At 51.4% G+C, this 25,657-nt stretch overlaps 1 protein-coding gene across 5 annotated transcripts; it reads left to right on the forward strand.

The window, feature by feature from the left end:
• Nucleotides 1-5,525: 5,525 nt before the first annotated feature.
• Grk6 (G protein-coupled receptor kinase 6) lies at nucleotides 5,526-23,860 on the forward strand. 5 transcript variants are annotated; one of them, XM_071612178.1, is made up of 17 exons: nucleotides 5,526-5,583; nucleotides 6,198-6,281; nucleotides 9,753-9,848; nucleotides 10,857-10,969; nucleotides 11,096-11,173; nucleotides 11,526-11,626; nucleotides 11,887-11,979; nucleotides 12,064-12,127; nucleotides 12,232-12,372; nucleotides 12,651-12,841; nucleotides 13,635-13,672; nucleotides 13,779-13,868; nucleotides 14,860-15,068; nucleotides 15,171-15,308; nucleotides 19,283-19,420; nucleotides 19,505-19,639; nucleotides 20,301-23,860. In XM_071612178.1, the coding sequence occupies exons 1-17, from the start codon at nucleotides 5,541-5,543 to the stop codon at nucleotides 20,352-20,354; spliced, it is 1,806 nt and encodes a 601-aa protein (XP_071468279.1). In that variant the 5' UTR covers nucleotides 5,526-5,540; the 3' UTR covers nucleotides 20,355-23,860. The 5 variants fall into 5 exon arrangements, with proteins under 5 accessions (XP_071468279.1, XP_071468280.1, XP_071468282.1 ...); XM_071612179.1 differs by lacking the exon at nucleotides 20,301-23,860 and adding an exon at nucleotides 19,831-20,080; XM_071612181.1 differs by lacking the exons at nucleotides 5,526-5,583; nucleotides 6,198-6,281 and adding exons at nucleotides 5,754-5,873; nucleotides 19,753-19,754.
• Nucleotides 23,861-25,657: the final 1,797 nt, after the last annotated feature.

The following is a 25,657-nucleotide window of genomic DNA, read 5'->3' on the forward strand; positions in this document are numbered from 1 at the left end:
GACACCCCCCACTCAAAAGAAAAAAAGAAAAAAAATTTTAAAAATTAAAATGGGCAATCCAACCACATAAGATTAAAGATTCAAAAGGGTATAGGATAAAAAAAATTCACTTCCATTCTTGTCCCCAAACACTTAACTCCCCCTTCCCAGAACATCGTGGTCTTCTGGAGAGGGTCCACATGTGCATAAGCAAATGCATTAGTGTTGTTCACCAAATATTTTATAATTCTATTCTTCTCTAGGTGTATAGGAGTTATGCCAGGTGTCTATTCCTGCAGGACAAACCTCTCCGACTTAGTAGTGTTTAACAACTATTTTATCATGTTCATGGATTCCTAGGGTCAGGAATTCAGGCAGAGTTCAGAAGGGAGGGCTGCTGTTGGCTCCACACACTGAACACTGCAAGTGTGAATATTGGCATGGCTGGAGGTGACTTGATTGGCCAGGGGCTGAGTATTCTAGAATTGTCTTCATTTTTGTCTGGTACTTGAAGTGGGACAACTAGAAGGCTGGGCTCAGCTAAGATTGTCACCCAGAGCAGAGTACACATGTGTCCTCTTCACTGGATTTGAGTCTCTCACAGCAGGATCTGAGTCTAAGAGAACAGAGACATGAGAAAGCTTCTGGAGAACAAGTATTTCAAAAGAACTGTGTGACTGACCTTTTCTGATTCAGCCTCAGACCTCACACTTCATCATTTCCACCATATTCTACTGATGACAAGGAAATCATAAAGGGCAGACGAAGTTCATGGGAAGGGAAATTACATTCCATCTCTTCATGTGAAGGTGGTAAGGTCATATTGCAGAAGTGCTTTTGGGGTGGGAACATACTGCTACACTCATCTTTGGAAAATACAAACTGCCAAAGTAGGATTATACCTCTTTATAGCTAGTCACATACTGCATAATGACCTTTCAGTCACTGGGGACCACATACAGGTAGTCCCATAGAATTATAATGAAGCTGAAAAATCCCTACCACTTAGTGACACTGTAGTTGTCTTAACATCATAGCACAGTACATTACTCACATTTGTGGTGATATTAGTGTAAACCAATCTATTGCACAGGGGCTAGGGGTGTCATTTAGTGGTAGAGCATTTGTGTAGCATGTGTGAGGCCCTGGAATTCATCCCCAGCACCACACAGACACAAAAATATAGTAATGCAAAATTATATAGTAATGCACAAAAATATAGTAATACTTGGTGGTAAAATAAACAACATGTTTCTGGTTTATATATTTACTAGACTATTTATTTTAGTATTTATTTATTTATTTATTTTTAAGACAGGGGTCTTACTATGTGGTCCAGGATGACTCAAACTCCTGAGCACAAATGATCCTCCTAATTTAGCCTCTGGAATACCTGGGACTACAGGTGTGCACCACTCTGCCCACTTGTTATTTTAAAGTGTAAACCTTCCTACTTAAAAAAATTAAAAAATTTACTGTAAAACAGTATGCTATATTATGCCAGCAGCAGCCTTATCCATTGAATTATTTTGATTGCACCAAGGGGACACATTAAGTGATCAACGTAGATCATATAGGTCTGTGTAAGTACACTCAATGATGTTTGCACAATGACTAAATTGCCCACCTGATGCCCTTCTTAGAAGCTATTCCTAGTGCAAAATGACACATGATTGAAGTTGTAGCCCAAGTGGTTTGCTCTGACCAATGAAATGCAAATAGAAGTGATTTGTGTCACTTTGGATTCAGGTTTTAAAGATTATTGTATAAGTTATTACATTTTATTTTACTGCCTGCCATTATAGAAGCACAAACTGAAATGAAGCTCCTGTCATACTAGGACCTTAAGTGACTATTATGAATAGAAATGTCCCCCCCCCCAACAACCAGTGTTGGACATGTATACATGAGGAATAAACTTTTGTTGTTTTATGACACTGAACTTTGGGGATTATTTGTTACTGCAGCATAACTTAGCCTATGTGGATCCCCCTTTTGTATCAGGGATTAAACCCTGGGGTGATTAACCACTTAGCCACACCCCAGCCCTTTTTAAAAATATATTTTGAGAAAGGGTCTCACTAAGTTGCTTAGAGCCTTGCTCAGTTGCTGAGGTTGACTTTTTTTTTTTTTTTTAAGTACTAAGGATCAAACCCACTGAGCTATATCTCTAGTCCTTTTTATTTATCTATTTTTATTTTGACACAGGGTCTTACTAAGTTGTTGAGGCTGGTCTCAAACTTGAGATCATCCTGCCTCAGCCTCCAGTTTCTGGAATTACAGGTGTGTGCCATCATGCCTGGCAACAAGTGGTGATAATTCTTACATGCTGTTCTGCACCTTGATTTTTTTTCATTTACCAATGTATCTTGGAGAGTATTTATATAAGTACAGGAGTATTTATATATATAAATATATATATTTATATAAATAATATATATATTTATTACTGGAACTAGAATCCAGGGTCTAGCATGCTAGGCAAGAGTTCTACCAGTTAGCTACATCCCATCTCATCCACACTTTTCTTTTCAATAGCTACACAGTATTCCTGTAAAGGAAAGGGTGAAATTTTTCTTAACCAGTTACTATTAAGGACAATTAATACAATCTATCTTTTGTGTAGTGCCACAGTGAATAACCTTGAGCATTTCTTCTTCTGTCTGAGTGCAGTAATATTCGTAGGTTAGATTCCTAAAATGCATATCTCAGATGATTGACAGATTTCCCTTTTAAAAGACATCAGCTTGGCTGTAAGTAGAGAATGGCTTGAAAAGCCAGAACCTGAGAGTTATGACACCTTGACTCCTTATCAATTGCCAAGTTCTGTTCATCCCAGCTCCATGACAGCTCTCAATCTGTCCATTTGGATGCACACCCTGGCTGCTGTCCCAGAATAAGGAACTATCATTCCTCTCATGATTCCTCCTAAAAGGTCTACCTCCTATCTTAATTAAGATACTTACCTGCAAGAAAGTCAAGCCAGGCTGAGTGTAGTGGCTCATGCCTGTAATCCCAGCCACTGAGGAGGCTGAGATGAGACAGGAGGATTGTAAATTTGAGGACAGCCTCAGCAACTTAGTAAAGCCCTGTCTCAAAATTAAAAAAAATTAAAAAGGGCTGGGATGTGGTTCATAGGTTAAGTGCCCCTGGGATTCAATCCCTGAAAAAAAAAAAAAAAGCCAGGTTCAGAAAAACTTAAGCAACCAATGACTTATTGAACAGCTCCAGTGGTGCTTGCTAATTCCCTTTCCCCAGAAGGGCCTGGCTTGACCTCCTCCCTCTATCCCCCACAATGCGTTCTAAATGTTGCCCCTGATGTGTTGATCTGTTGCTTGGCTTCAAAGACCTGATTGGGAACATGCTACAGCTGCCAGGAATCTAGGAAAGGAAGTTTTATTTTCCCTCTTTGATCTCCCTAGTGGAAAGCAGAACCTGCCTCTGTATCACATAGGATTTCTTCCAAATAGATGATGAAAATGAAGATCTGAAGATGCTGGGCACCAAAACAACAGGTGACCACCAATCAGGGGTAGTCAGCTCCCACAAAGCAGCCCAGAGCCCTTTGCGGATCCTCCTCTGCTTAAAATCTCCTTGAAGACTCCTTGCTAACATTAGAATGAAACTTAAACTCTTTACCCAACTTCCAATGATATCCCTGATCCAGAAGCCTCCTAAGGCTTTAGCCTCATTTACTTTCCCCCATATACACCACAATGTGCACCTTTAAACTCTAGCCCCAGGCTCTGTCCTCAGGTGCTGAATACCTGAGCCCTCTGACAGTTCTCTACAGATCTTTGAACAAGCAGCATCCCTCTATGCTGAAGGCTTTTTCCTTCCTCACTCCATTAATTTGAAACCTCCATGTTCTCATTAACCCAGGGGTCTCACTTGAACACAAAAATCTTCACTGCCCTTTGTCCCCTTGGTAACTCTAAACTCCCAAATGTGTCCTAGATACATCCACTTTTCTCCATCTCTGCTGCCACCCTGTTAATCTAAGCCACCATCCGCTCTCTCCGGACATTCTGTAGCCTCCCAGTTGCTCTCTGCTTCCACTCTTGGCTAAGAGACCTTTAGTCAGAGTAATCTTTTTTTTTTTTTTTCAAAGAGAGAGGGAGAGAGAGAGAGAGAATTTTTAATATTTATTTTTTTTAGTTTTTCGGCGGACACAACATCTTTGTTTGTATGTGGTGCTGAGGATCGAACCCGGGCCGCATCTTTTTAAAGTGTAAATCATTCTTTCAAAGGCCTTATGTCTTAGGAAAACCGACTCCTCATTATGATCTAAGAAGTCTTCCTTGATTTAGCCAGTTCTATTGCTACTTCTGTCTCACGTTCCTCCAGGGAGATTTTGCACTTGCTATTGCCTCTGCTGGGTCTACTCAAATATCACACCCTGAGGCCATCATGACCCTTATCTTTATTGAACCTAAGGCATGGAGCACATGCTAATAAGCACATGCTCTACCACAGGCTAAGTCCCCAGCTCCTGGTCTTAACAGCACTTAGCACTCTCTGAAACTATCCATTTAATTGTTTATTTACAGGTTTATTACCTTTACTTTCCCACCTCCCCTTCAAGCATGTAAGCAGGTAGCTTGGCTCTCTTGCTGACACCACTGTACTCCTCAACACCTGACTTGGTACTGGGACAACGCGGGTGCTTTGTAAGTATTTTTTGGGTGAATGAATAGGGATCAGAGAAGCCCAGTCGAACAGATTCCGCCTTACTGGCTGACTTTGGACAAGTCTCCGTTTCCTGCTGTGTAAAGTGGGGGTGCAGGAAGTGGGGTGTTGAGCTAGAAGTGTTGATGAGCTGTGAAATTTGGGCCTTGTTTTCCCCTTAGTCTTCGGCCTGCAGCCAGCCACTCAACCTCCGGCGCCTCTGCTCCCCACCTGTAAAATGGGTGTGAGCTCATCCCAATGTCTAGGGGTGGTAGCGCGGCCTTATAAGGCAACAGAGGCCGAGGGCGGGCGAGGCAGTGAGGGTGGAGAGAAATCACAACATCCGGCTGCGGAGGCGGGGTGGGGGTGCCAGCGGCCGCGGAACCCGAGGCAGGGGAACCGCTAAGGAGGCCAGCAGTCTCCCCTCGGCCTCCCATCGCTTCCGACGTACGTCCTCTCCAGGATGGGCCGACCCAGGGGGACAAACGGCCTCAACCAGCTCGCAGCCGGCACGCAGGAGGCCCAACACCCCGAGAAGCAGCCCAAATAAACCCCTCGAAGAGCCAACCGCCGAGCCCCAGGCTCCCAGGCCACACCCCCGTCTGAGAGCCCAATCAACGTGCTTCTGTGAATAACCGACGCTTCCTTCATTCAGTTACACATCCGGCCTCCTGGGCGTGACCCACGGTCCCCACCTCCGACTCCCCTACCGAGGGCTCGGCCCTAATTGACAATTCGACGTCCTACCCAGGTCTAGAAATTCGAACCTCGGAGCCCAACCCCGCCCTCAGACCAACCAGGAAGGGGTGACGCGATCAGTCCCGTTCCCCCCCACCCCGCTCCTCTGAGCCAATCCCTGGCTCTGGAGGCGGTGACGAAGAAGAGGGGGGCTAATGGGAAGACGGCGCGGGGAGCATTCCCTCGGTTATTGGTCGAGTAAAGTAAACAGAGGGCGGGGTGGGGCGGGCCGGCGCCCGGGTGGCCCCCGGGAGGGGGCGGAGAGTGCGCGGCGGGCGGCGGCGGCTGCCGGGGAGGCCCGGGAGGCCGCGGCGCGGTCACTGCAAGCCGAGCCGAGCCGCGCCGCGCCGCGCCGCGCCAGTCGCACCCGGCCCCGGCTCTACAGAGCTACCCCGGCCGGCGGCGCGGCCCGGTGGGCCCGGCGGCGCTGCAGCCCATGGAGCTCGAGAACATCGTAGCGAACACGGTGCTACTCAAGGCCCGGGAAGGTGAGGCAGCCGGGCGGGCGGCAGGGCCCCGGGATCGTGTGCACACGGCCTCACAGCACAGGCTGGAGCCCCAGCCGCCGGATCTCCTAAGTCCTAAGGGCCGCGGGCCCCGCGCCCCGAACCCCAGGCTGGCACGAGCCCTTCCGGCCCCGTCGCCCTTCTCCTCCGCACCTGCCCCCGGGAGCTGGGGCCCAGGAAGGGGCGGGGGTCAGACCGCCGCCCTCGCAGCAATGGGGGAGGGAAGGGTTGTGAAGGGGTGATGGTAGGAGAGAGGAAGGAAGAGGGAAGGGTGAGACCTGAGCCCCAAGAGAGCCTCTCTCTCAGGCCTCTTCCAGGTGAAAGGCCAGAAGATGCCCCACGTGCCCTGGGCCCAGACCTCTGAACTGCAAAAATTGGCTTTCCTTAAAGGTCAGAGAATGAATGAACAGTTGCGTAGCACAACTCACCCGACTTGGGGAAACTCCTGGTCATATAAACTACCAACAGCACTGTCACTTGTTAGGAACCCCAGGACACTGAAAACCGGTGAATGGGTCATGGTTTTGCTCTCAGGAAGCCCATGACCTACTGGAACAAACGCAGATAGAAATAAGTAGGAGCCCATGCTGGGCTGGTTAGGCTGGGGAAGCCATTCTGGTGGACTTAGTGTGTGTGTATGTAGCTCCTCATGGCTTGCACTTCAGATGTTATCAGGCACCTGCAATGTGAGGGTCCTGGGAGACACTGGACCAGACCTGACCCACACTGCCCTGTGGTCAGTCTGCCCCTCACCTGCCATAGTCCTCCCCAGTAACATAATCAACAGACACCAGTACTGTGCCCCATCCTGTCCAGGGTGCTGGACAAAAAACAGTGAACAAGTCCTTTCTTTTTAGAACTCTAGGGCCAGGAAATCCTGCGGTTTTTCCACTTTTTGCTGGGCTTCCAGGCTGAAAGAGTCGTCTGCTTTGCCTTTCTGTCCCATTTTACAGCTGGGAAAAAAGGCTCAGACCAGAGACTAATCCCAGATCACAGCAGATTGTAATTGCCCAAGGCCTAGGACACAGAATGCCCAGGACTGTCCATAGGGAAGCTCAGAGGAGCTCCTATCTGGGTGTAGTACCTGGTGTCCTCTGCCTACCTACCCAGTGTGTGTCACCCCAGTGAGATGCTGTCTGGAAATAGGATCAAGCTAGTGCCTTGGGAGCTTGTCTTATCTCTTGTCCCTTACCGAGCCCAGGGGCTGGGCCTTCCTCTCAGCCTCTGGGGGCATCTGCCGATTCTGTTCTGCCTCGTCATCCAGCCAGCCAGGGAGGAGGGGTGGGGAGAGCCCTGCCAGGCGTCCCTTCCTAGGGCTATAGCCAGTTCAGGCCTCAAGCCTGCTGAGGGCATTGCCTTGCCTGGCTACACGGTGTGGGCATCTTTGTCAAGGTCTGTTGGACCCTAAGCAAGGTGCAGGATTGTATGGCCAGATGGGTCTGATGCCTACATTAGGGAATCCTTATCCTGGCTGGTTCTGCCCCTCCCATCTTCATGGCTCTAGGCAAGTCTCTTCTTCCTCAACTTCACTATCCTTTTTTGTGGAATGGTTGGGTGGGATTAGAAAGACTAAAGGATATCCTGTTTGGCACTGGGTTCTGAACCCAGACCCATGGAAGAGCTGTGCTAGCTGACAGCTTGGGTCTAGGATCCAGGACCTTTGACAGCTTCCCAAATGATCCGAGTGACCTAAGTCGTTTGGGAAACCCTTGTCATATGTATACAATTGGCACTTAATAAATGCCAGGCATATTTGAGGTGGAAAAGGAACTTGAGTTGTGGGAGCTGTATTCAAATCCTGCCACCATCACTTTCTGGCTCTGGGATCTTGGTCAAACTGTTTCTTTACTCAGAATGTATTTTCTCATGAAATTGGGCCCAATTTGGTAGGACTGCTGTGAGGGTGAAGTGGAACAACACTGGGGGTGTGAGCTTTCCCTTGTATTGCCTTCCTTTTCCAGGTGCCCATAAGCATTGGGAGAGTTCTAGGTAGGGTGGAGAGGAGCCCTGTGGAGTCCTCTGTCAGTTCCAGGACAGGATATTTGCATGTGACTCTTTTCTGCTGCCTTGATGTGGCTGGGAGGAGGGGGAGGAGGAAGTAACTAGTGGGGGAAGCAGGACATGGAGGGTTGGGTGAGGGACCCGTGGGGGTGGGGGAGGAGTTCCCCTTCTGGGGAGGCCTTGCCCTGGGTTAGGGGTGGAGGTTTATTGCTCACTCACAGTGAAGCAATGACTGTGGGGTACAAATGCAGGCTGCAGAAGGGCCACCATCAGGTTTCTCAAGGGGCCTCTGCAACACTTCCTCCTCCAGGCAGCTTCAGTCAGGGAACCCATTGAGGGACTCAGCCCTGCTCCGCCCCCCAAGGCAGCTCCTCCACCTATACCTACCTCCATCCAGGCTAGATGGAGATAGGGATGGGGAACCTGAAGGGAAACTGAGGTTAGAAAAGGCAAGTGGTTGCTAAGGTTGCCACTAAGTTGTTGGACCTGGGCCCACTACTTGCTATAGCCTCCTGAGTGCTGGATACAGACTCCTGACCACTCTCATAATACCTCTGAAGGTAGCTTTGGACTTGAAAGACATAAAGAGAAATTGAGGGTCATCAAGTGCAAGTGATGGGCCAAGTGTGAATTGGAGATCCATTCCCAAGTCTGAGAGGCTACGACTCAGGCCCCTCCCGCCATTCTCAATCTGATAGCCCACAGGCCACATCTGGCTGGCTCTCTGACATGTTTTATTTATTTGGCTGCAGCAGTTTTTTTGTTTTGTTTTGGGTACCAGGGATTGGACTCAGGGATGCTTAACCACTGAACCACATCCACAGGCCTATTTATTTTTTATTTTGAGACAGGGTCTTGCTAAGTTGCTTAGTGTTTTGCTAAGTTGCTGAGGCTGGCCTTGAATTTGTGATCCTACTGTGTCAGCCTCCCAAGTTGCTGGGATTATAGGCGTGTACCACCCCACCCGGCTTTCCCCCCCCCCCCTCAATTTTTAATCAATGGAACCAGCATTTCATGTGGTAGTCTAGATTTCTAGCTGCTTTTGAAAATTCAGAAGAACTGGCCAGAGTGGGCCAGCATTCTGTCTAGCAACAACCAATAAATCATCTGGAGTTGTGTTATAGCTGCCCATGGTGGAAGGGGCATTCCCTGGTGCCTCTTCCAATATGAGTAGCTACAACATCACACTCCCCACCACTCTCTATTGCCTCACATCTGGCCCACATTTTCCCTACCTGTTGGGTTCTGAAGGCATTTCAGCTGCTACTGGGATGTCAGCAGCTATAGACAGGAGATCAGCTAGGTAAAATGAGGCAAGCATCAGGACCGGGAAAGCCCCTGTGTGCAAGGCAGAAGAGGGGGAATCCTGAGTGCCAGCCCTCATGCTGCCACCTTGCTTATGGGCAGAGAGAAGCACAAAGGATAAAACTCTGATGCTCTCCTGATAAAGGCCTGGGAGCTTCTCTGGTGACACAGGCTGCTGTCTGCCCCTGGAGTCTCTCAAGCTTGTCCCACATGACCTGGAATTGTTCTCTTATGGGCTTTGGCTTCCCACCATTCTGACACCCTTCTCTACTTTATTCACCTGGGAAACTCCTACAGACTGGCTGGGAAAAACAGTTGAAGCTGAGCTCCTTGCTGGTGTGGTCTCGCTGCCCCTCTTGGCTCTCCCAGCCCCTAACTGGAGGGCCCAGGAGGACCATGTGTGTTTTGGAACATAGCAAGGGCATGCTAGAGTGTGGGGAGGAAGGTCTCCCAGGCAGCCTGTGCCCTGAAGGCCTTGGGACCACTCTGGTGATTGAGTGGAGGCGTGCTGGCAGCCTGACTCAAATGAGACCCAGCATCTGATTGCTTCTACAGGTGGTGGTGGAAATCGAAAAGGCAAGAGCAAGAAATGGCGGCAGATGCTTCAGTTCCCCCACATCAGCCAGTGTGAAGAGCTTCGGCTCAGCCTCGGTGAGGCCCGGGTGAACTGGGGGCTGATGGAATGGAGGGGACCAGTAATGCTAGGGGAGCCTCCTCTGAGACTTTGCCCTACAGCATAGCGGCAAAGTTAGAGGGTCCAGTGACCAGGAAGGTTGAGGCTGCACCACCCAGTCCAGTTTCAGTTCCTGGGCTTGAGATGGGTGAAGGGCAGAGGGAGAACAGGGACTGACTAGGGTTGGTTGAAGTGGGTGTGGAGAGGAGGGCAAGGGCAGATTGGCTGCAATCTGAGAGAAACCAAGGAATTGCCAGTCCAGGGGAGCAGGGTCCACAAGTCCAGAGGGAATAGTTCCCAGGTTGACTGTGTTAGGAGCTCCAGGCCTGTGCTCATTAGCGCCACCTAGCCAGCCCTGGGGGATGCCCAGCAATGCCATGCAGTGTGACAGGGTTACTTCTGCAAGGGGACAGAAAGGCCTAGGACTCCAGTTCCTGCTTATCTTGCTGGAGGCCCCAGGTCTAAGCAGCACCTATGATTTGCCCAGCCCCTCTGATATCCTGCATGTGGGCTATGAGTGGGCCATGGTTGCTTCCACTGCCTGGGAAGGAGGCCCAGCTGAGTGTGAAGGAAGCCACAGCTTCCTCTCACACTTTCGCCAGGCAGGCAACAGGTGTGGGCTTGGCCCAGCTGGGGCCGGAACTTCACAGACCGCACCCAGCCCCAGCACTGTGACATATACAAGTTGTGTGAACCAGGAGACTACAGGGGGAAGGAGAGGAGGCCTGGACTCTGGAGCTCAGACTCCTGGCTGTGTGACATTGAGCTAATCAGTTAATTTCTCTGTGCCTCCCAGTCCCAAGTATGTTGAAATAGCAATAAGTGTCCACCTCAGGGTTGTGGTAAGGTTTCTAAAGGAGATAATGGCTGCCACGCTGGAGGGCTGGAAGCTGTTGTTGGGGCCCAGGGCCTGGCAGTATGGGCAGGAGCATCCTGCCAGTGAGCTCCAGGTCTGTGACCCCAGCAGCTCCCATCTCGGCCTGCAGAGCGTGACTACCACAGCCTGTGTGAGCGGCAGCCCATCGGGCGCCTGCTGTTCCGTGAGTTCTGCGCCACGAGGCCTGAGCTGACCCGCTGCACTGCCTTCCTGGACGGGGTGGTGAGTGCAGCCTGCCCTGGGGCCCAGCCCAACTCTGAGGGCAGATGGAGGTCCCAGCCACTGTCCTATTTCCCCACACCTATTGCTCCACTCAAACCCCAAGCTGCCCTACCTTCTACCCTGCAGGCTGAGTACGAAGTGACCCCTGACGAGAAGCGGAAGGCATGTGGGCGGCGGCTAATGCAGAATTTTCTGAGCCACACGGTGAGTGAACAGTGATGGAGAGATGACGGCGGCTGGCAGGGCTCAGTGACAACAGGGAGAGGAGTGACCACAGCCTGGGCAGTGAGTGCCTTGGAGCTGCTCCAGACAACACTGTGGGCATGGAGCCCAGGGGGTGGGCCAGGGCCAGACCCAGGCCAGGCGGGCTGCCAGCACTTCTCCCTCACCCAGCCTCAAGGGGAGTAGCCAGAAGAGATCCAGCAACCCGAGACCAGCTAGTGCACTACCCGACTGCTGCTATCCCTAGTGCTGGCAGAGATGCCTGGCTCTGCCCCGGGAATGAGCAGCCATCCAACGGAGCCCCCTGCACTGACCTGTCCTGGCCTGTCCCCAGGGTCCTGACCTCATTCCTGAGGTTCCCCGGCAGCTGGTTACTAACTGCGCCCAGCGGCTGGAGCAGGGGCCCTGCAAAGACCTCTTCCAGGAGCTGACCCGGTAAGCCATGCTGCCCTCAAGCTTGAAATTGTGCCCCAAAGAGGGGGCTTCTTTGTGCCCAGAGGACTGGCCTTGACCTTGGTAGTTTGTAGCATCCTTAGTTTCAGCACAGGATGAACATGTCTCTCCTCAGTGGGTTGGCGGGAGGGTTGGCCAAGGATAAGGCTTTGTGGGCTGAGCATGCACATCACAGGAGGCCTGGGCCATCAAGCTGAGAATCTGGGGTGTCAGGCTGACCTTTGGGTTGGTCCTTCCAACAGGCTGACCCACGAGTACCTGAGCATGGCCCCTTTTGCCGACTACCTCGACAGCATCTACTTCAACCGATTCCTGCAGTGGAAGTGGCTGGAAAGGTGAGTTCCTCCCGAGTTGGGCAAGGACAGGCCAGGTTGTGGAGATGCTTCATGGGCCTTTGCTCCCTTATCTGTTGCCCACAGGCAGCCAGTGACCAAAAACACCTTCAGGCAGTACCGAGTCCTGGGCAAAGGTGGCTTTGGGGAGGTGAGTGGCCAGGCCAGTGCCCTTGGCAGAGTACCCTAATTCAAGCCCTACACTACCAGCAAGAGCATGACTGGCCCTCATGTCCCGCTTCTACCTGGCCATAGGTGTGTGCTTGCCAGGTGCGCGCAACAGGCAAGATGTATGCCTGCAAGAAGCTGGAGAAAAAGCGGATCAAGAAGCGGAAAGGGGAGGCCATGGCACTAAATGAGAAGCAGATCCTGGAGAAAGTGAACAGTAGGTTTGTAGTAAGTACAGAAAGGAGACCTCTCCCTTCCATTCGCCATGCTGGCTCATCCTGCCCTCAACAGGCTTAAAGTTCCTTGCCTCTAACAAAGGGACTACCCTCTCCCTGCCCTGCCCCCTCTGATAACACCTTCTCGCTCTGGGTGATGCCAAAAGAGTATTGACAGGCCAGAGTATCCTAAGGAGTGACACTCAGAAGGATATTTTGGGCAACTGGCATTAGCCTGGCCCTTGGGTGCCCCACAGCTCCTACCTGAGGTTTCGGGTCCCCTGGCCACAGGTGAGCTTAGCCTATGCTTATGAGACCAAGGACGCACTGTGCCTCGTGCTGACACTGATGAATGGAGGCGACCTCAAGTTCCACATCTACCACATGGGCCAGGCTGGCTTTCCTGAAGCACGAGCTGTCTTCTACGCTGCTGAGATCTGCTGTGGCCTAGAGGACCTGCACCGGGAGCGGATTGTGTACAGGTGGGGAGGAGCTGCCTCAGGCAGTGGTGCCGGGGCTTGGCCCTTCCCAGCAAGGGGCTGCAGCTGGGTACAGTTGAAGGTAGGGGCGCTGAGGCTGCGGATCGGGCCAGGTAGTGGAAGGATGTTGGTGTGCTAGGGCTGTGACCACACACAACCTGGGCCAGCTCTGGGCCCAGCACTCTCCTTACACTGAATGGACTTGAGTGGCTCAGACTTAGGTTTTTGGGGGGCTGGCTGACTCGCTTGCGAATCTTGATTTTGACAGACTTCTTTGTGTGGCCTTGAGTCAGTGAGCTCTTTGCTCCCTACACTATTTCCTTTGGAAATGGCAGACTGCCGTTCCTAACTCACAGGCTGACCCAGTGGTAGAGAGCTCTGTTATTATAGTTGTTGCTGATGAGTTCATTTGAGCCTCCTAACGTCCCATGAGGGGATGGATAGGTAGCCCCATCTGAAGAGGAAAGGTAGAGTCAGCCACAAACAGGAGGGAGTTCCTTGACACCAGCTATGAACGAGACTGCTGGTGGTGTCTGTGGAGTCCCCCACTCGGGCTGCCTTTTACTTGCCTACAAAGTTTCTTGGAGTCCTAGTTTGGTAGAGCCTTCATCTGTTCTCCTGAGTCAGGGCTACTACAGGAGGTCAGGGGCAGGGCTCCCTCTTACCCTGATACCAAATAGGTCCTAAACATTGCTCCACATCTAATCCCAGGGGCCAAGTGAGCTAGAAGGGACTGGCCCTGTGTGGCTTTCTAACAACCTAAGTAGCACCTGACCCTGCTCTTCTCTTCCCACAGGGACCTGAAGCCAGAGAACATCCTACTGGATGACCACGGTGGGTGGGGCAGCACAGAGGTGGGGTGGAGCAGCACAGAGGTCGGGTGGGGTGGGAAGGCCTGGCCTATTAACAGGCCTACCTACTTCTCCCCACCCCCATTCAGGCCACATCCGCATCTCTGACCTGGGACTGGCTGTGCATGTACCAGAAGGCCAGACCATCAAAGGCCGGGTGGGCACCGTGGGCTACATGGGTGAGTCTCCCTGTGCCCTAGCCCACCCACTTCTGTATGGAGGTCTCTTGTGCCTTAGGGAGTAGAGAGCCCACATTGGTGTTCCTCTTTTGTAGATGAGGAGACCAAGACTCAGCCAGAGTCTCACATTGTGAATCAATATCATTCATTCCCTAAATACTTATGAAGCACTACTCTTGGCTGGATCTGCAGGTGGCTACCAGGGAAGGGGGCGAAGGGAATCAATCTGTTGCCCTCCCTTGAGTTGCCCATGCTTGGAGTAGGCATCCCTATCTGTGGTACAGACCAGTGTAGGGCCCAAAATGTGACCCCACAGTGGGCATAGTCCCGGCTCTACAGGCTCCACCCCTTGCCTGTCCTGTGCCCTTGGGCTAGGCGCTCCACTTCTCCTGCCTCTCTTCTACTGCAAAAGGATTATTTGTATTGCCTCCCGGTAGCCTTGAGATGAAAAGAGATAGTGAGTGGAGGGGAACTCCCAGGTGCCTGCCCGGGCTGTTTGAAGGGATCATCAAGTAGGAGTTTCTGCCCTCTCTCTTTTCTCCCTTAGGAAATCCAGAAGCTGCAAGCCAGTAGCTACATGGGCCCCATTTGTCATATTTGTGTTGAAGTCAAATTGTTTTTAAAACAATTCTGATTGGTTGCCAACATTTCATAAGCCAGACAGTTTCATATAAAAATGATTTCTGGGCTGGGGTTGTAGCTCAGTGGTAGAATACTTGCTGAGCATATGGAAGACCCTGGGTTTGATTCCTAGCACCACAAAGAAAAAAACAAAACAAGACCTTGGGATCCTGGGTGCCTCTGCAGGGCCACATCAACTCCCTTTGATGGGGTGTGTGTTCTATACTTGCCAAGGTCACTATCAAGTTGATGTTGCCTGCTTGGCCAGTGGGTATTTGAGTTGATCCTCCAATTTCATGGGCATTCCTGGGGCCTGAAGGGTCTGTTCCCTGCCACCTACCCAGCCCTGGCTCCTGTGCCCCTTGCCCAGCTCCAGAGGTGGTAAAGAATGAGCGGTACACATTCAGCCCTGACTGGTGGGCATTAGGCTGCCTCCTGTATGAGATGATCGCAGGCCAGTCACCCTTCCAGCAAAGGAAAAAGAAGATCAAGCGGGAGGAGGTGGAGCGGCTGGTGAAGGAAGTGCCTGAGGAGTATTCTGAGCGCTTTTCCCCGCAGGCCCGCTCACTCTGCTCCCAGGTACTGCAGCAAGGGGGAGGCCTGACTGACCAGGGCTGGAGTTGGGGCACCTCACCAACCTGCCCACCCAAGGGCACCCTGACCATCCCTGCCCTGCCATAGCTTCTCTGCAAAGACCCTGCGGAGCGCCTAGGGTGTCGTGGGGGTGGCGCTCGAGAGGTGAAGGAGCACCCCCTTTTCAAGAAACTGAACTTCAAGCGGCTGGGAGCTGGCATGCTGGAACCGCCCTTTAAGCCTGATGTGAGTGCCTCCCACTCCTGCTGAGGGCAGGGCCAAGTAGGGCTGGGGCTGGGGTCCCGTGGAGTAGTGGTCAAAACATCTGCAGTGCAGATGTTGGAAAATCCAATCTTATGACTTAGCTAAGTATACATACACACACACACTTCACTCGATTCATAAGAATGGAAAAACCTCAGGATAGGTTTGGCTTTTGGTATATCTGGATGGAGGGATGAAGGTGGGGTGACTCCAGTAGTACTGAAGGAATTCATTTTTCTCCCTCCACAATGTACTGTTGATTATGTAGTCTTCACTGTCAGGTGGCTCTTCCCAGGGCGTGGCAAGAGTGACCTCCAGCAGTTCAGGCCCACATCCTTCCAGTTCAGTCTTCCCCATAGATAGAATTTCTTGCCTAGAGATTTCAAAAGAAATACCAAAGGGGAAAAATCCTCAGGCTGGTGTTCATTGCCTCTGATGGCTCAGAGAACCCTCACTGATCATCCCTGGATCACATACCCAGTTGGACCACTGAGTGGGAGTGATCCATCTCCCAAAGAAAAACCCAGATGGAGATGCCAGTGGGGGGATTTATTAAGTATCTCGTGAGTCAAGCACCCTGCAAGCAAAAATATCTTCTAGTCATCAGATTCCAAGTGGCAGAAGCCCAATTCAAACTTAAAGTCTAATAAGGAGTTTATTGGTTCCTTTGGCAAGAAAGTTCCTGAGTAGGGTCAACATCAGGGTTTCATGCTGTGTTGCCAACTCTCCATCCCTTGGCTCTACTTCAACCTGTTGACTGTATCCCTCTCTCTGAATTCAGGCTACTTTGTGTGTAATATTATAGGAAAGGTTCTGATTGGCCAGGATTAGGACATGTGTTTGCTCTATAAAGATTGGGTCCCGTGGGGCTGGGGTTGTAACTCAGTGGTAGAGCATTTGCCTGGCATGTGTGAGACCCTGGGTTCAATCCTCAGCATCACATAAAAATAAATAAATAAACAAAATAAAAATATTGTGCCCATGTATAACTAAAAAAAATTTTTTTTATTTTTTTTAAATTGGGTCCTGTGATTGACAGTTCATCAGGAGCACTGGGGAGACTAGAAGGTGATAGTCAGGCTGGGTTGATTGCTGCCAGCCACATTTAATTTTACAAATACATGAGTGCTCAGACCTTGAAAATAATAAGGTCCATAGGACCCAAATCTGTCTTTATGTTCAATCGAGAAGGCACACCAAAATAACCAATAAATTAGAAAGAATTTCAGGTACCGCTACGTGCAACAACAACAACAAAAAAAAAAACAGGCTAAGAAGGCAGAGAGTGATGGGGTGGGGGCATCATAGTTTTAGACAGGGGGATCTTTGATGGTTAAGCAGAAACTGGAAATGTGTGAAGGAGAGAGCCAGGCCAAGATATAAGCATTACCAGCATTATAGGCAGAAAGAGCAGCTAGGTATTGAGGTCCTGTAGAAGAGAACAGTCTAGTGTGATGAAACACAGTGAGGAGACCAGTGTGCCTGGAGCAAATATATGCAGGGAAAGAGGAACATGAGCCCCAAATGACGGAGCTTTGGAAGTTTGAGCAGGAATGTAAAGTGTAGGGAGTGGGTCCATGGAGGGTGTGGGTATAAGTGGGGAGGCCAGCTAGGGAGCTGCTGCCTCTGTATCTTGTGTAGTAGGTCTCCAAGGAATGCTGAAGCGTGGGTGTTGTCCTGGGCTAGCACTTGAACCAAGTGGGCCTGACTTCCATCAGCCTGCCTCTGAGACTGCTTCCTATGCACATCATCTTAAGTAACCTTGAAATAATCTCACTGTTTGTGGTCTTTAGTTCAAAGTTAGAGATAAAATCAGTGCCTTGGAGCTTAATGTTTTAGAAGCAATAGATGAAAAGCAAGCTTAATGATGATGTATTTTTTTAAGAGCTTTATTGAGGATTAATTCACATACCATACAGTTCACACATATAAAGGATGCAGTTCAGTAGCTTTTATTAGAGTTATACAGACATCACCACAATAAATTTTAGAATATTTTCATTACCCAGCCAAAACAAAAAACCCTATACCCACTAGCAGTCATTCTCCATTCTTCTCTCCCCCAGTCCTTGTTAATCACTAATCTACTTTCTGTCTGTATATATTTGCCTATTCTGGATGTTTCATATATGTGGGTGGAATCATAAAAGATATGGTCTTCTGTGACTGGCTTCTATTACTTAGCATGTTTTTAAGGTTCATCCATGTTAGCGTATAGCAATATTGATAATATTCCATTGTTTGGATGATACCTCATTTATTTATTTTTCTCCTTTTATTTGGTTTGTTTATTTTATTTAATTAATTAATTTATTTTTTGGTACTGGGGATTGAACTCAGGGGCACTTGACCACTGAGCCACACCCCCAGCCCTATTTTGTATTTTGAGACAGGGTCTCACTGAGTTGCTTAGAGCCTCACTTTTTGCTGAGGCTGCCTTTGAACTTGTGATCCTCCTGCCTCAGCCTCCCAAGTCACTGGGATTATAGGTGTGCACCACCGTGCCCGGCCTTATTTATTTATTTTAATGTGGTGCTGGGGATTGAACCAAGGGCCTCATGCATGCTAGGCAAGTGCTTTACCACTGAGCTATCTCCCCGGGCCTAACTCATTTGTTTATTCATATCAGTTGGTAGACATTAGAGCCATTTCCACTTTTTTGGTTATTATGAACAATGATATTCTTTTTTTGTGAGATGGGTTCTCACTGTATTGTCCAGGGTAGTCTTGAACTTGTGAACTCAAGGGATTCTCCTGCCTCAGCCTTCTGAGTAGCTAGGTCTGCAGGTGCTCACGACTGTGCCTGGCTGCTATGAACATTCCTGTACAAGTTTTTGTGTGGACAGATGTTGATATTTCCTCTTGGTATATACCTAGGTATAGAATTACTAGGTCATATGTTAACATGATTTACCTTTTAAAGGATACTGTCAGATTTTTCAAAAAAGTGGATGCACCATTTTTAAAATATATATATATATATTTAGTTGTAGATGGGTGCAATTTTATTTTACTTATTTATTGATTTTTGTGTGATGCTGAGGATCAAACCCAGTGCCTCACATGTGCTAGGCAAGTGCTCTACCACTGAGCCACAACCCCAGCCCTATGGATGCACCATTTTACATGATGATGAGGAGATGTGTGCAAATGACCTGAGGATTAAATCCACAGGGCCTTGTGTTTATTAAGCACAGCCCTACCACTGAGCTATACCCCCACTCTCATGATTATTATTATTATTATTTTTGGTGCTATGTATAGAACCACTGAGCCACATTTCTAGCCCTTTTTATTTTTTATTTTGAGACGGGGTTTCATTATGTTGCTTAGGGCTTCACTGAGTTGCTGAAACTGGCTTTAAAATTGCAATCCTCTTGCCTCAGCCTCCCCAGCCACTGGGATAACAGGCATGGGCCACCATGTCTGGCTCATAATATTTTAATTGACATCCTTAATGGTAGGATTTGAAAGACAGCATAAAGATGGAAAAGAAAGTGGCTTTCTGATGCTAAGTTGCAGGGGCCTGGGGAGATTGTTGGAGACTCATTCCGGCCCTCTGATTGGCTATGAGGGGAGATGGAGCAAGCCTCTGGACATCTCAGGGTGGGAACCCATCCATTTCAGGCCCAGCATAAGGAAGCCAACTGAGATTCAGCGTGTAATTCTCCCTAGCCTGCACTCCTCACCCCCAGGCTGGTGAGGGAGTGGCCCAGCATCAGGTCTATACACAGCCACATTCAGTCATTGATCAGTGAGGGATAATGAAGCCAGTTTACAGATAAAAAGGACTGCTGTGCTCAGCAAGTGTATGGGGTACCTGGTTGCTTACTCTAGACCCCAGATTCTGCTGGTATTGAACAGAACCAGATCAAGGGCCAGAGGGAGAATCAAGGCTGAGCTGCCTTCCTTGTGTGTGTATGTTTCCTATCTGACTACTTCCTTTGTGCCCCCAGCCCCAGGCTATTTATTGCAAGGATGTTCTGGATATTGAACAATTCTCCACAGTTAAAGGTGTGGAGCTGGAGCCCACCGACCAGGATTTCTACCAGAAGTTTGCCACTGGCAGTGTGCCCATCCCTTGGCAGAACGAGGTGGGGGTCTGCCCTGCTGGGATGGGGTGGGTTCTAGGGGTCTGGCCCTGGGGGCAACTCTCTCAGTTGCCTGTTTCTCAGTAGATGGTGGAGACTGAGTGCTTCCAGGAGCTGAATGTTTTTGGGCTGGATGGCTCAGTTCCTCCAGACCTGGACTGGAAAGGCCAGCCGCCTGCACCCCCCAAGAAAGGACTGCTGCAGAGACTCTTTAGTCGCCAGGTAAGCCCTGACAGTGTACTAACTGGGCCCCCAGCCTGGCTCTAGGGGACACTGGTGGGAGGCAGAGCCGGTGCCCGCTTACACTGGATGTGGGCATCCTCCAGCCCTGCCAGCGGTGCCCAGGGTCTCTGGCCTCATTCCCACCTGTCCCCTACCCTTGGCTGGGCTCATGGCCTCTTTTCTCTTTCCAGAGGTGAGCAGTGTGGGCTCCCCGTGGGTTGGCCTTCCTGCCCGGCCTTGGGGAGCCCCAGGCAGCCCTTCCATGGCAGAGGAGAGATGTGGGAGAAAGAAGTCTGGTGCCCGCTCCTCTATCCCCTTCCCCGCTGCTGCAGTTCCCTGCACCGTGTCCCCTTCAAGCTGCTAGCCTTGCTTAGCTGCCTGTCTCCCCATGCCATGCCTTTGGACAATGGCCTTGCCCTGGCAGGTCCTGGGGTCTCTCTAGTCCACCTTATTTTATTATTTTGCCGGAAGCCTATGCCCTGACACCTACCCATGTGTGGCCTGATCTGCTGCTCCAGGCCCCTCATGGGATCCTCTTCTCCAGAACATGACCCCAGGCAGCTCCCAGCCTGCTCAGGCAGAGCTGGCCCCTTGCGACATCATAGGTGGTTAATGGCGCCCACTCTGCCTCTCTCCCTCCGTGTCTTCCCTGTCCCTCCAGGATTGCTGTGGGAACTGCAGCGACAGTGAGGAAGAACTCCCCACCCGCCTCTAGTCCCCAGCCTGAGGCCCCCACCGGCGATTGGCGGTAGCAGCTACTCTGAATGCTGTTTACAGTTTTGCACAGTGGTCTTCCCCATTGTCCACTCAAGTCGTGGCCTGGGGAACACAGCCGGAGCTGTCCCCAGTGTCCTCTGCCCCTCAGCCCCTGGCCTGGCTGAGTTTGGCAAGGACTGGGCCGTCCCTGGGACAAAGGTGCGTCCCTTCAGCTCTTCTCCGGAGCTCGGGGCTTTCTGTATTTATGTATTTGTACGAGTGTCTATCGCAACCAGAGCGCTCTTAATTCCCACCCCAGACCGGCGCCCTGGCTTCCACTCCTCTGTGCAGCCAGCCCTGGTCAGGAGAGCTGGGAGCTGGCAGAGGAGTTACTGCCAAACGAGGCTTCTCAGGCCCAGCTCAGATGGCCTGAGGCTGGGCCAGGCCACACCCTTGAGTCCCCAGCACTGCACTGGCCACCACCAACCTCCAAATGACAGTTGTGCCTGCCCCCACTGTCCTGGGCTCAGGCCACCACCATTTCAGACCCAATACTGTCCCTTCAAGCACTTGTTAGAGCTGGATCTGGGGCTTCAGTGTCCCCTAGGCCTGTGCCAAAGTGTGACCAGAGATTGGGCTGACCATGAGACCCATCAGTCCACTGCCCAGGTTGTCCCAGATGGGTCTTTCTCTGCCTTCCAGCTCCCAGGGCACTTTGTCTCTTATGCTGGGCCCTGTCTTGAAGACACCTCTTCAGAAATGCTCCAGCTCAGACCATAGGAGGGTGTGGGGTATCCCTGGCCAAACCTCCATCATTCCAGAATCTCTTCATAACAACAGACACACGTCCCCAGCAATAATCCGCCCTCCCTGTGTGTGCCCATGGGGAGCGTGTGTGTGTGTGTGTATGTGTGTGTGTGTGTAACTGTGTGTGAAGGGGGCAAGGTAAGGCTGTGCCTGTGCCCCAGGTCCCAGCCCTGGTCCTTCCCAGACTGTGATGACCATCCTGGTCCCAGTGTTAGGGTAACATGGGATTATAGGGCCCTAGATTTTCCATATTTAAAGCCAATTTTTATTACTCATTTTGTCCAATGTAAGCTGCCACGTGTCTCTGTGAATACAGTCTGAGCACAAACCTAGCCAGCTGCCCCTGCCTGCCTCTTTCTTGCTTCTGGTGTTCGAGGGGGTCTTCCTGCTTCTCTGGTCCAGAGAAGTAAGAAAGGATTGGAGGTGGACCTGGTAGGGCTATGAGGGGCTGCCCTTCCAAGTCCCTAGGACAAATCTTAGGGTAGACTTCGCAGGTAGCCTTGGTGTGGCCTTTGGGCTCATCCATTGGTGTTTCTCAGCTTCCTAAATGGGATGGGGCCTGAGGAAGGAAGCCTCCGTTCCCCCTGGGGTGTGGATTTGGCTGGTCTGCTTTTGAGCTTTTCAAAGCCAAGGTGACCTGCCTTAATGTGAACTTGCAACAGCTTAGGGAGCCAGGTGAGAGCTGCTATTAGGAACACTTGTCTCTGGTCTCCTAACTTGGCCCCCTGTTATGTACCTGGCCCTGGGTTGGTGCATGAGACCCATCTCAGTTTTGCCCTTGAAACATTAAATGTGGGTGATGATACTGGAAAGAAGGCCTTCAGGGTTTCTGTAGGTAATGGTTAGCCAGGCTTGAAAGAGAGACACATGGAGAACAAAAGGGATTGGGGAGAACATTACAGTGGACCACCTGTGTAAATACTTAGGGGCGAGAGCTGTTTGATTACAAGTTTGCCCCAGACTGCAAACCCCATCATTGCTTGGTAGCTTTCCAGTGTCCCCAGCCACCAAGAATGCCCTGTAAGATTTGCTTCTTACCTCTGGCCTAAGTACCTAGGGCTGCAGAAGCCACTTGAGCTTTGCAGTTGACAGTTGTGGGTTCAAGTTACAGCCTTGGCAACTTTTCAAGCTGGCTTTGCACAGGCCCTTCCCTTAACTAGGAAGATAGTTGTGATGGCTATCACCCTGCAGGGCCGCTGGGGCTGTAGCTCAGTGGTAGAGCACTTGCCTAGCGTGCTTGAGATCCTGAGGCCTTCGGTTCAATCCTGAGTCCTGAAGGAAGAGACCAGCAGCTAGTGATCACTTGATCACTGTCAGGACTTCAGCTAGAGGAATGGGTGCTGGTTACCAAGCTGAGCAACTATCATAAGAGCAGCCAAAAGATGCCCAGCACCAATTCAACAGAAAGGGAGTGCTGGGGTTGCTCCAGGTCTCCCATGGGAAAATGACCATTGCAGGGTGGGAATTGAAACCAGGTGAGAATAGGAAAGCCAGATCATGTTCATGAGGCATGAGGTTGGGGCCTGAGGTGTATTTCTCTTGCTGCACCAGGATCTGCTTGGAGGTGAGATGGGGTAGATAGGAATCAGACCCTTTCCCAAGCTCCCCCTTGAGTGAGGAAAGAATCTAGAACTTGACTAAGGTTAAGCTCACCTGAAATCCTTACAAGAGGAAAGTCCCAGAATTCATTTCCCAATAATCCTTTGCTAAGCTCACCTCTCTCCACCCAGCTCTACTGTGGGAACTGGGGACCCAGATGGAAATGAGGTCCCTGCCAGCTTGGAGCTCAGGCTGGTAGGCAGGCAGACACAGTGACACCTAGTGTGATCAGCACTGCAACAGAGAGGGCTGGGGCTGGGGGGCAACACCAAGCAGGGAAAGCCCTTTGGCCTCGAAGATGTCAGAGTTGGTACTGTCCAGGACACAGGACCATATTGATGGTCTTAGGGCTGCTAGTGGTTTAGAATGGCTGAGCATGGGGCAGGGTGGAAAAAAAGAAGTGGCTGCAGCTGAGGTCAATGCTTTCAAATCTCTCTAGCTTTGAAAGACATGTTAAGGATGTGGGGCCTCATCTAGCAGGTGAGGGAATCCCTGAAGGGTTTTGACTGGTTGTGTTGGTTTGTCCCAGTAGCTATAGAAGCACCCCAAGTTTCCCTTGAGGAGCCCCTTCTCATTCTGTGTGGCTTAGATGGTGCTGGGCTTGCACTCTTTGCATATAGGTACACTAGACATACCTAGTATGTGTGACCTGGGGAGGAATGGCACTGTCTTCCAGATAACTTGATGTTAAAGGACATAGGGGAGCTCAGACAAGAAGGGCCAGAGGTATTAGTTGCAGACTCCCTTCTCATCAGGAAAGTAGATGGCAAGAAACACTTATAAGGCATGACTACCAGAAACAAGATGCTAAGCCATTTGTGCTTTGGCGTCATTGAACCAGACTCAGCCCAAGGAGTCCCAATAGCCAGGCTAGAAACGTGCTCAATGTTCAAAGGGGGAGCAGAGTACTTGGGTTCAGAGGTGTCCACCATGTTGGTACCCAAAGTGATTGGGCAATGACTTCCTCCAATGGAATCTAGGTGTTCATATTCAAAGAAAAAGGAACAGAAACTGGGTAGCCACTTGGAATACATCCCTTCCCCCAAGGCATGTACTCCTGGATTGGTTCACTGCTGCACACTTGGCCAAACGAATCCAAAAAAGAATCATTGTGGTGTTTTTGGTTTGCTTGTTTGTTTTTTGCTAGAACTATTGGGAAAGAAAGGGAGTTCTCTTTCCTCTGGGGATGAATAGCAGGATATAAGCCTTGGAGGTCTCCCGACTACTTGGGGACAACTTGTTCTAGGATGATGCAAACAGGAGAAAGTAGATGGCAAGAAACAAATACATGCCCGATGCTGTTACTGAAACAACTGGAATCAATCGCGACCAAATGGAGAATCTAGCCCTTGATTCTCATTTCCAGTTACATGACACAGACCCTGTGGGCTCAAGCCTATATTTTAGAGTCCTGTCCCTTGAAACCTCAGCTCCCAACTGATATGGTGATGAAGAGTTCTTTTGGTAGATCACCCTAACTGTCATAGAGAAGCTGGAGTAGAAACAGAACTAGGTTAAAAGGCCAGGGCACCCAGATTCATAGTAGCCTCTATCAGGCCACCTCAGGGTGGGGCCCTAGGATCATCTCTTTCTCATGGGGCCAAGGCTATAGACTCAGCACTTGTTTCTTCGTAGCAGGCAATTGGTGATGTGCCCTGCTGGGGACATCTCAGGTGTGTAATGAGTGGAGAGGGAGCCACACTGCTCGAACCCCTGCCCGAGGGGCATTGTGCAGCGCCTGTCATCATGTGGCCAGGACTTGCACGTGTGTGTGCTGTCCAGGTTGAGCTGTGTGCGTGTTGGGGTTCCTGACCTCAGCTGATTGGTTGAACATTCACCGTGTGCGACCCATATGTGCTTTGGGTCTGCTGCCGTGTCCAGCGGGGCAGCCTGTTGCTAGGAACTGGGTGGCACGTGCATGCTCTGTGCAGGATGCCCTCGGGGGTGTGAGTCCAGTGCCCCAGGGCTCTGATTCTAGGCGCGGCAGGTGGAAACCGCGTCCTTCCCACCCCCTACCCTCTCCTGGCAGCCTCCTCGGCGGCGGGGGGCGGGGGGCCCTCTGCTGGCTGCCGCGCGCGCGCACGCCAGACTCGGCACGCGCCGTGTACGCGCCCGTGCGCGCGCCCCGCGCCTCCAGCCCTGCGCTGGGAGCCGCTTTCACTGCCACTGCCTGCTCCCCCGGGCCGTCTCCGCTGCCGCCTCCCCCAGGCCGGGGGCTCTGTCCTCTGGGCCGCTCGCTCCAAAGCAGAAGAACGAGCTCGAAGAAGATGCTTGGGCCCGTGAGTACCGCGGCGGCTGCGGGCCGGGCGGGCTCGGAGCGCGGGCGGAAGATTGTCCCAGGGATGAGCCCCTCCCCGAGGGCGGCTCTAAGCCCTGGCCCGGGTCGCCGCCCAGGACCCGGGCCCGGGGCCGTGGGCAGACCCTCCCCCAGCCAGCACTGGAGGGAGGAAGGGAGGGAGAGCGCCAGTGAGCGAGGGAGCCTGAGCTGGGCGCGAGCCGCCACCAGTTCGCTTGGAAACCGTTGCCACAGTAACGGGGTTGCGCTCCCCGGCAACGCGACTGCGGGGTAGCGACGCCCCCTCCCCCCTTCCCCACCCCACGCGGGGCCACAGCCCCCGGCGCTGGGGAGGGAGAGCGGGTGCGCGGTGAGGGGAACGTGGCCCCTCTGGCGGGTCTGGGTGTGCCTGCCTCCACCGCCCGTCGAGGGTGGGGGTGGGGGGCGAAAGGCTCCGTGGGCACGAGCTGGTTCCCACGTGGCTGCAGTCGTCGCAGCAGGGCTCCTAGGGTGGCTGCAAACGTGGAGGCGGCCCAGACCGTGGGCCTGCCGTGGGAGGTGGAGGCATGGAGGCTGGGTTAGGGGTCTCAGTAACCCCTACTCCAGCACCCAGGCCTTCTCGGGTTCCCTCGCGACGGTGG

Source organism: Marmota flaviventris, chromosome 5 (genome assembly GCF_047511675.1).
Source record: "Marmota flaviventris isolate mMarFla1 chromosome 5, mMarFla1.hap1, whole genome shotgun sequence".
Lineage (NCBI taxonomy): Eukaryota > Metazoa > Chordata > Mammalia > Rodentia > Sciuridae > Marmota > Marmota flaviventris.

Bases quoted from the DNA above. Each gene is read 5' to 3' on its own strand.
- Grk6 (XM_071612178.1), top strand. From the start codon at position 5,541: ATGGGAAGACGGCGCGGGGAGCATTCCCTCGGTTATTGGTCGA. The intron at 15,309-19,282 runs GTGAGTGCCTCC...TTGTGCCCCCAG, and splicing joins AACCGCCCTTTAAGCCTGAT to CCCCAGGCTATTTATTGCAA. The intron at 19,640-20,300 runs GTAAGCCCTGAC...CTGTCCCTCCAG, and splicing joins AGAGACTCTTTAGTCGCCAG to GATTGCTGTGGGAACTGCAG.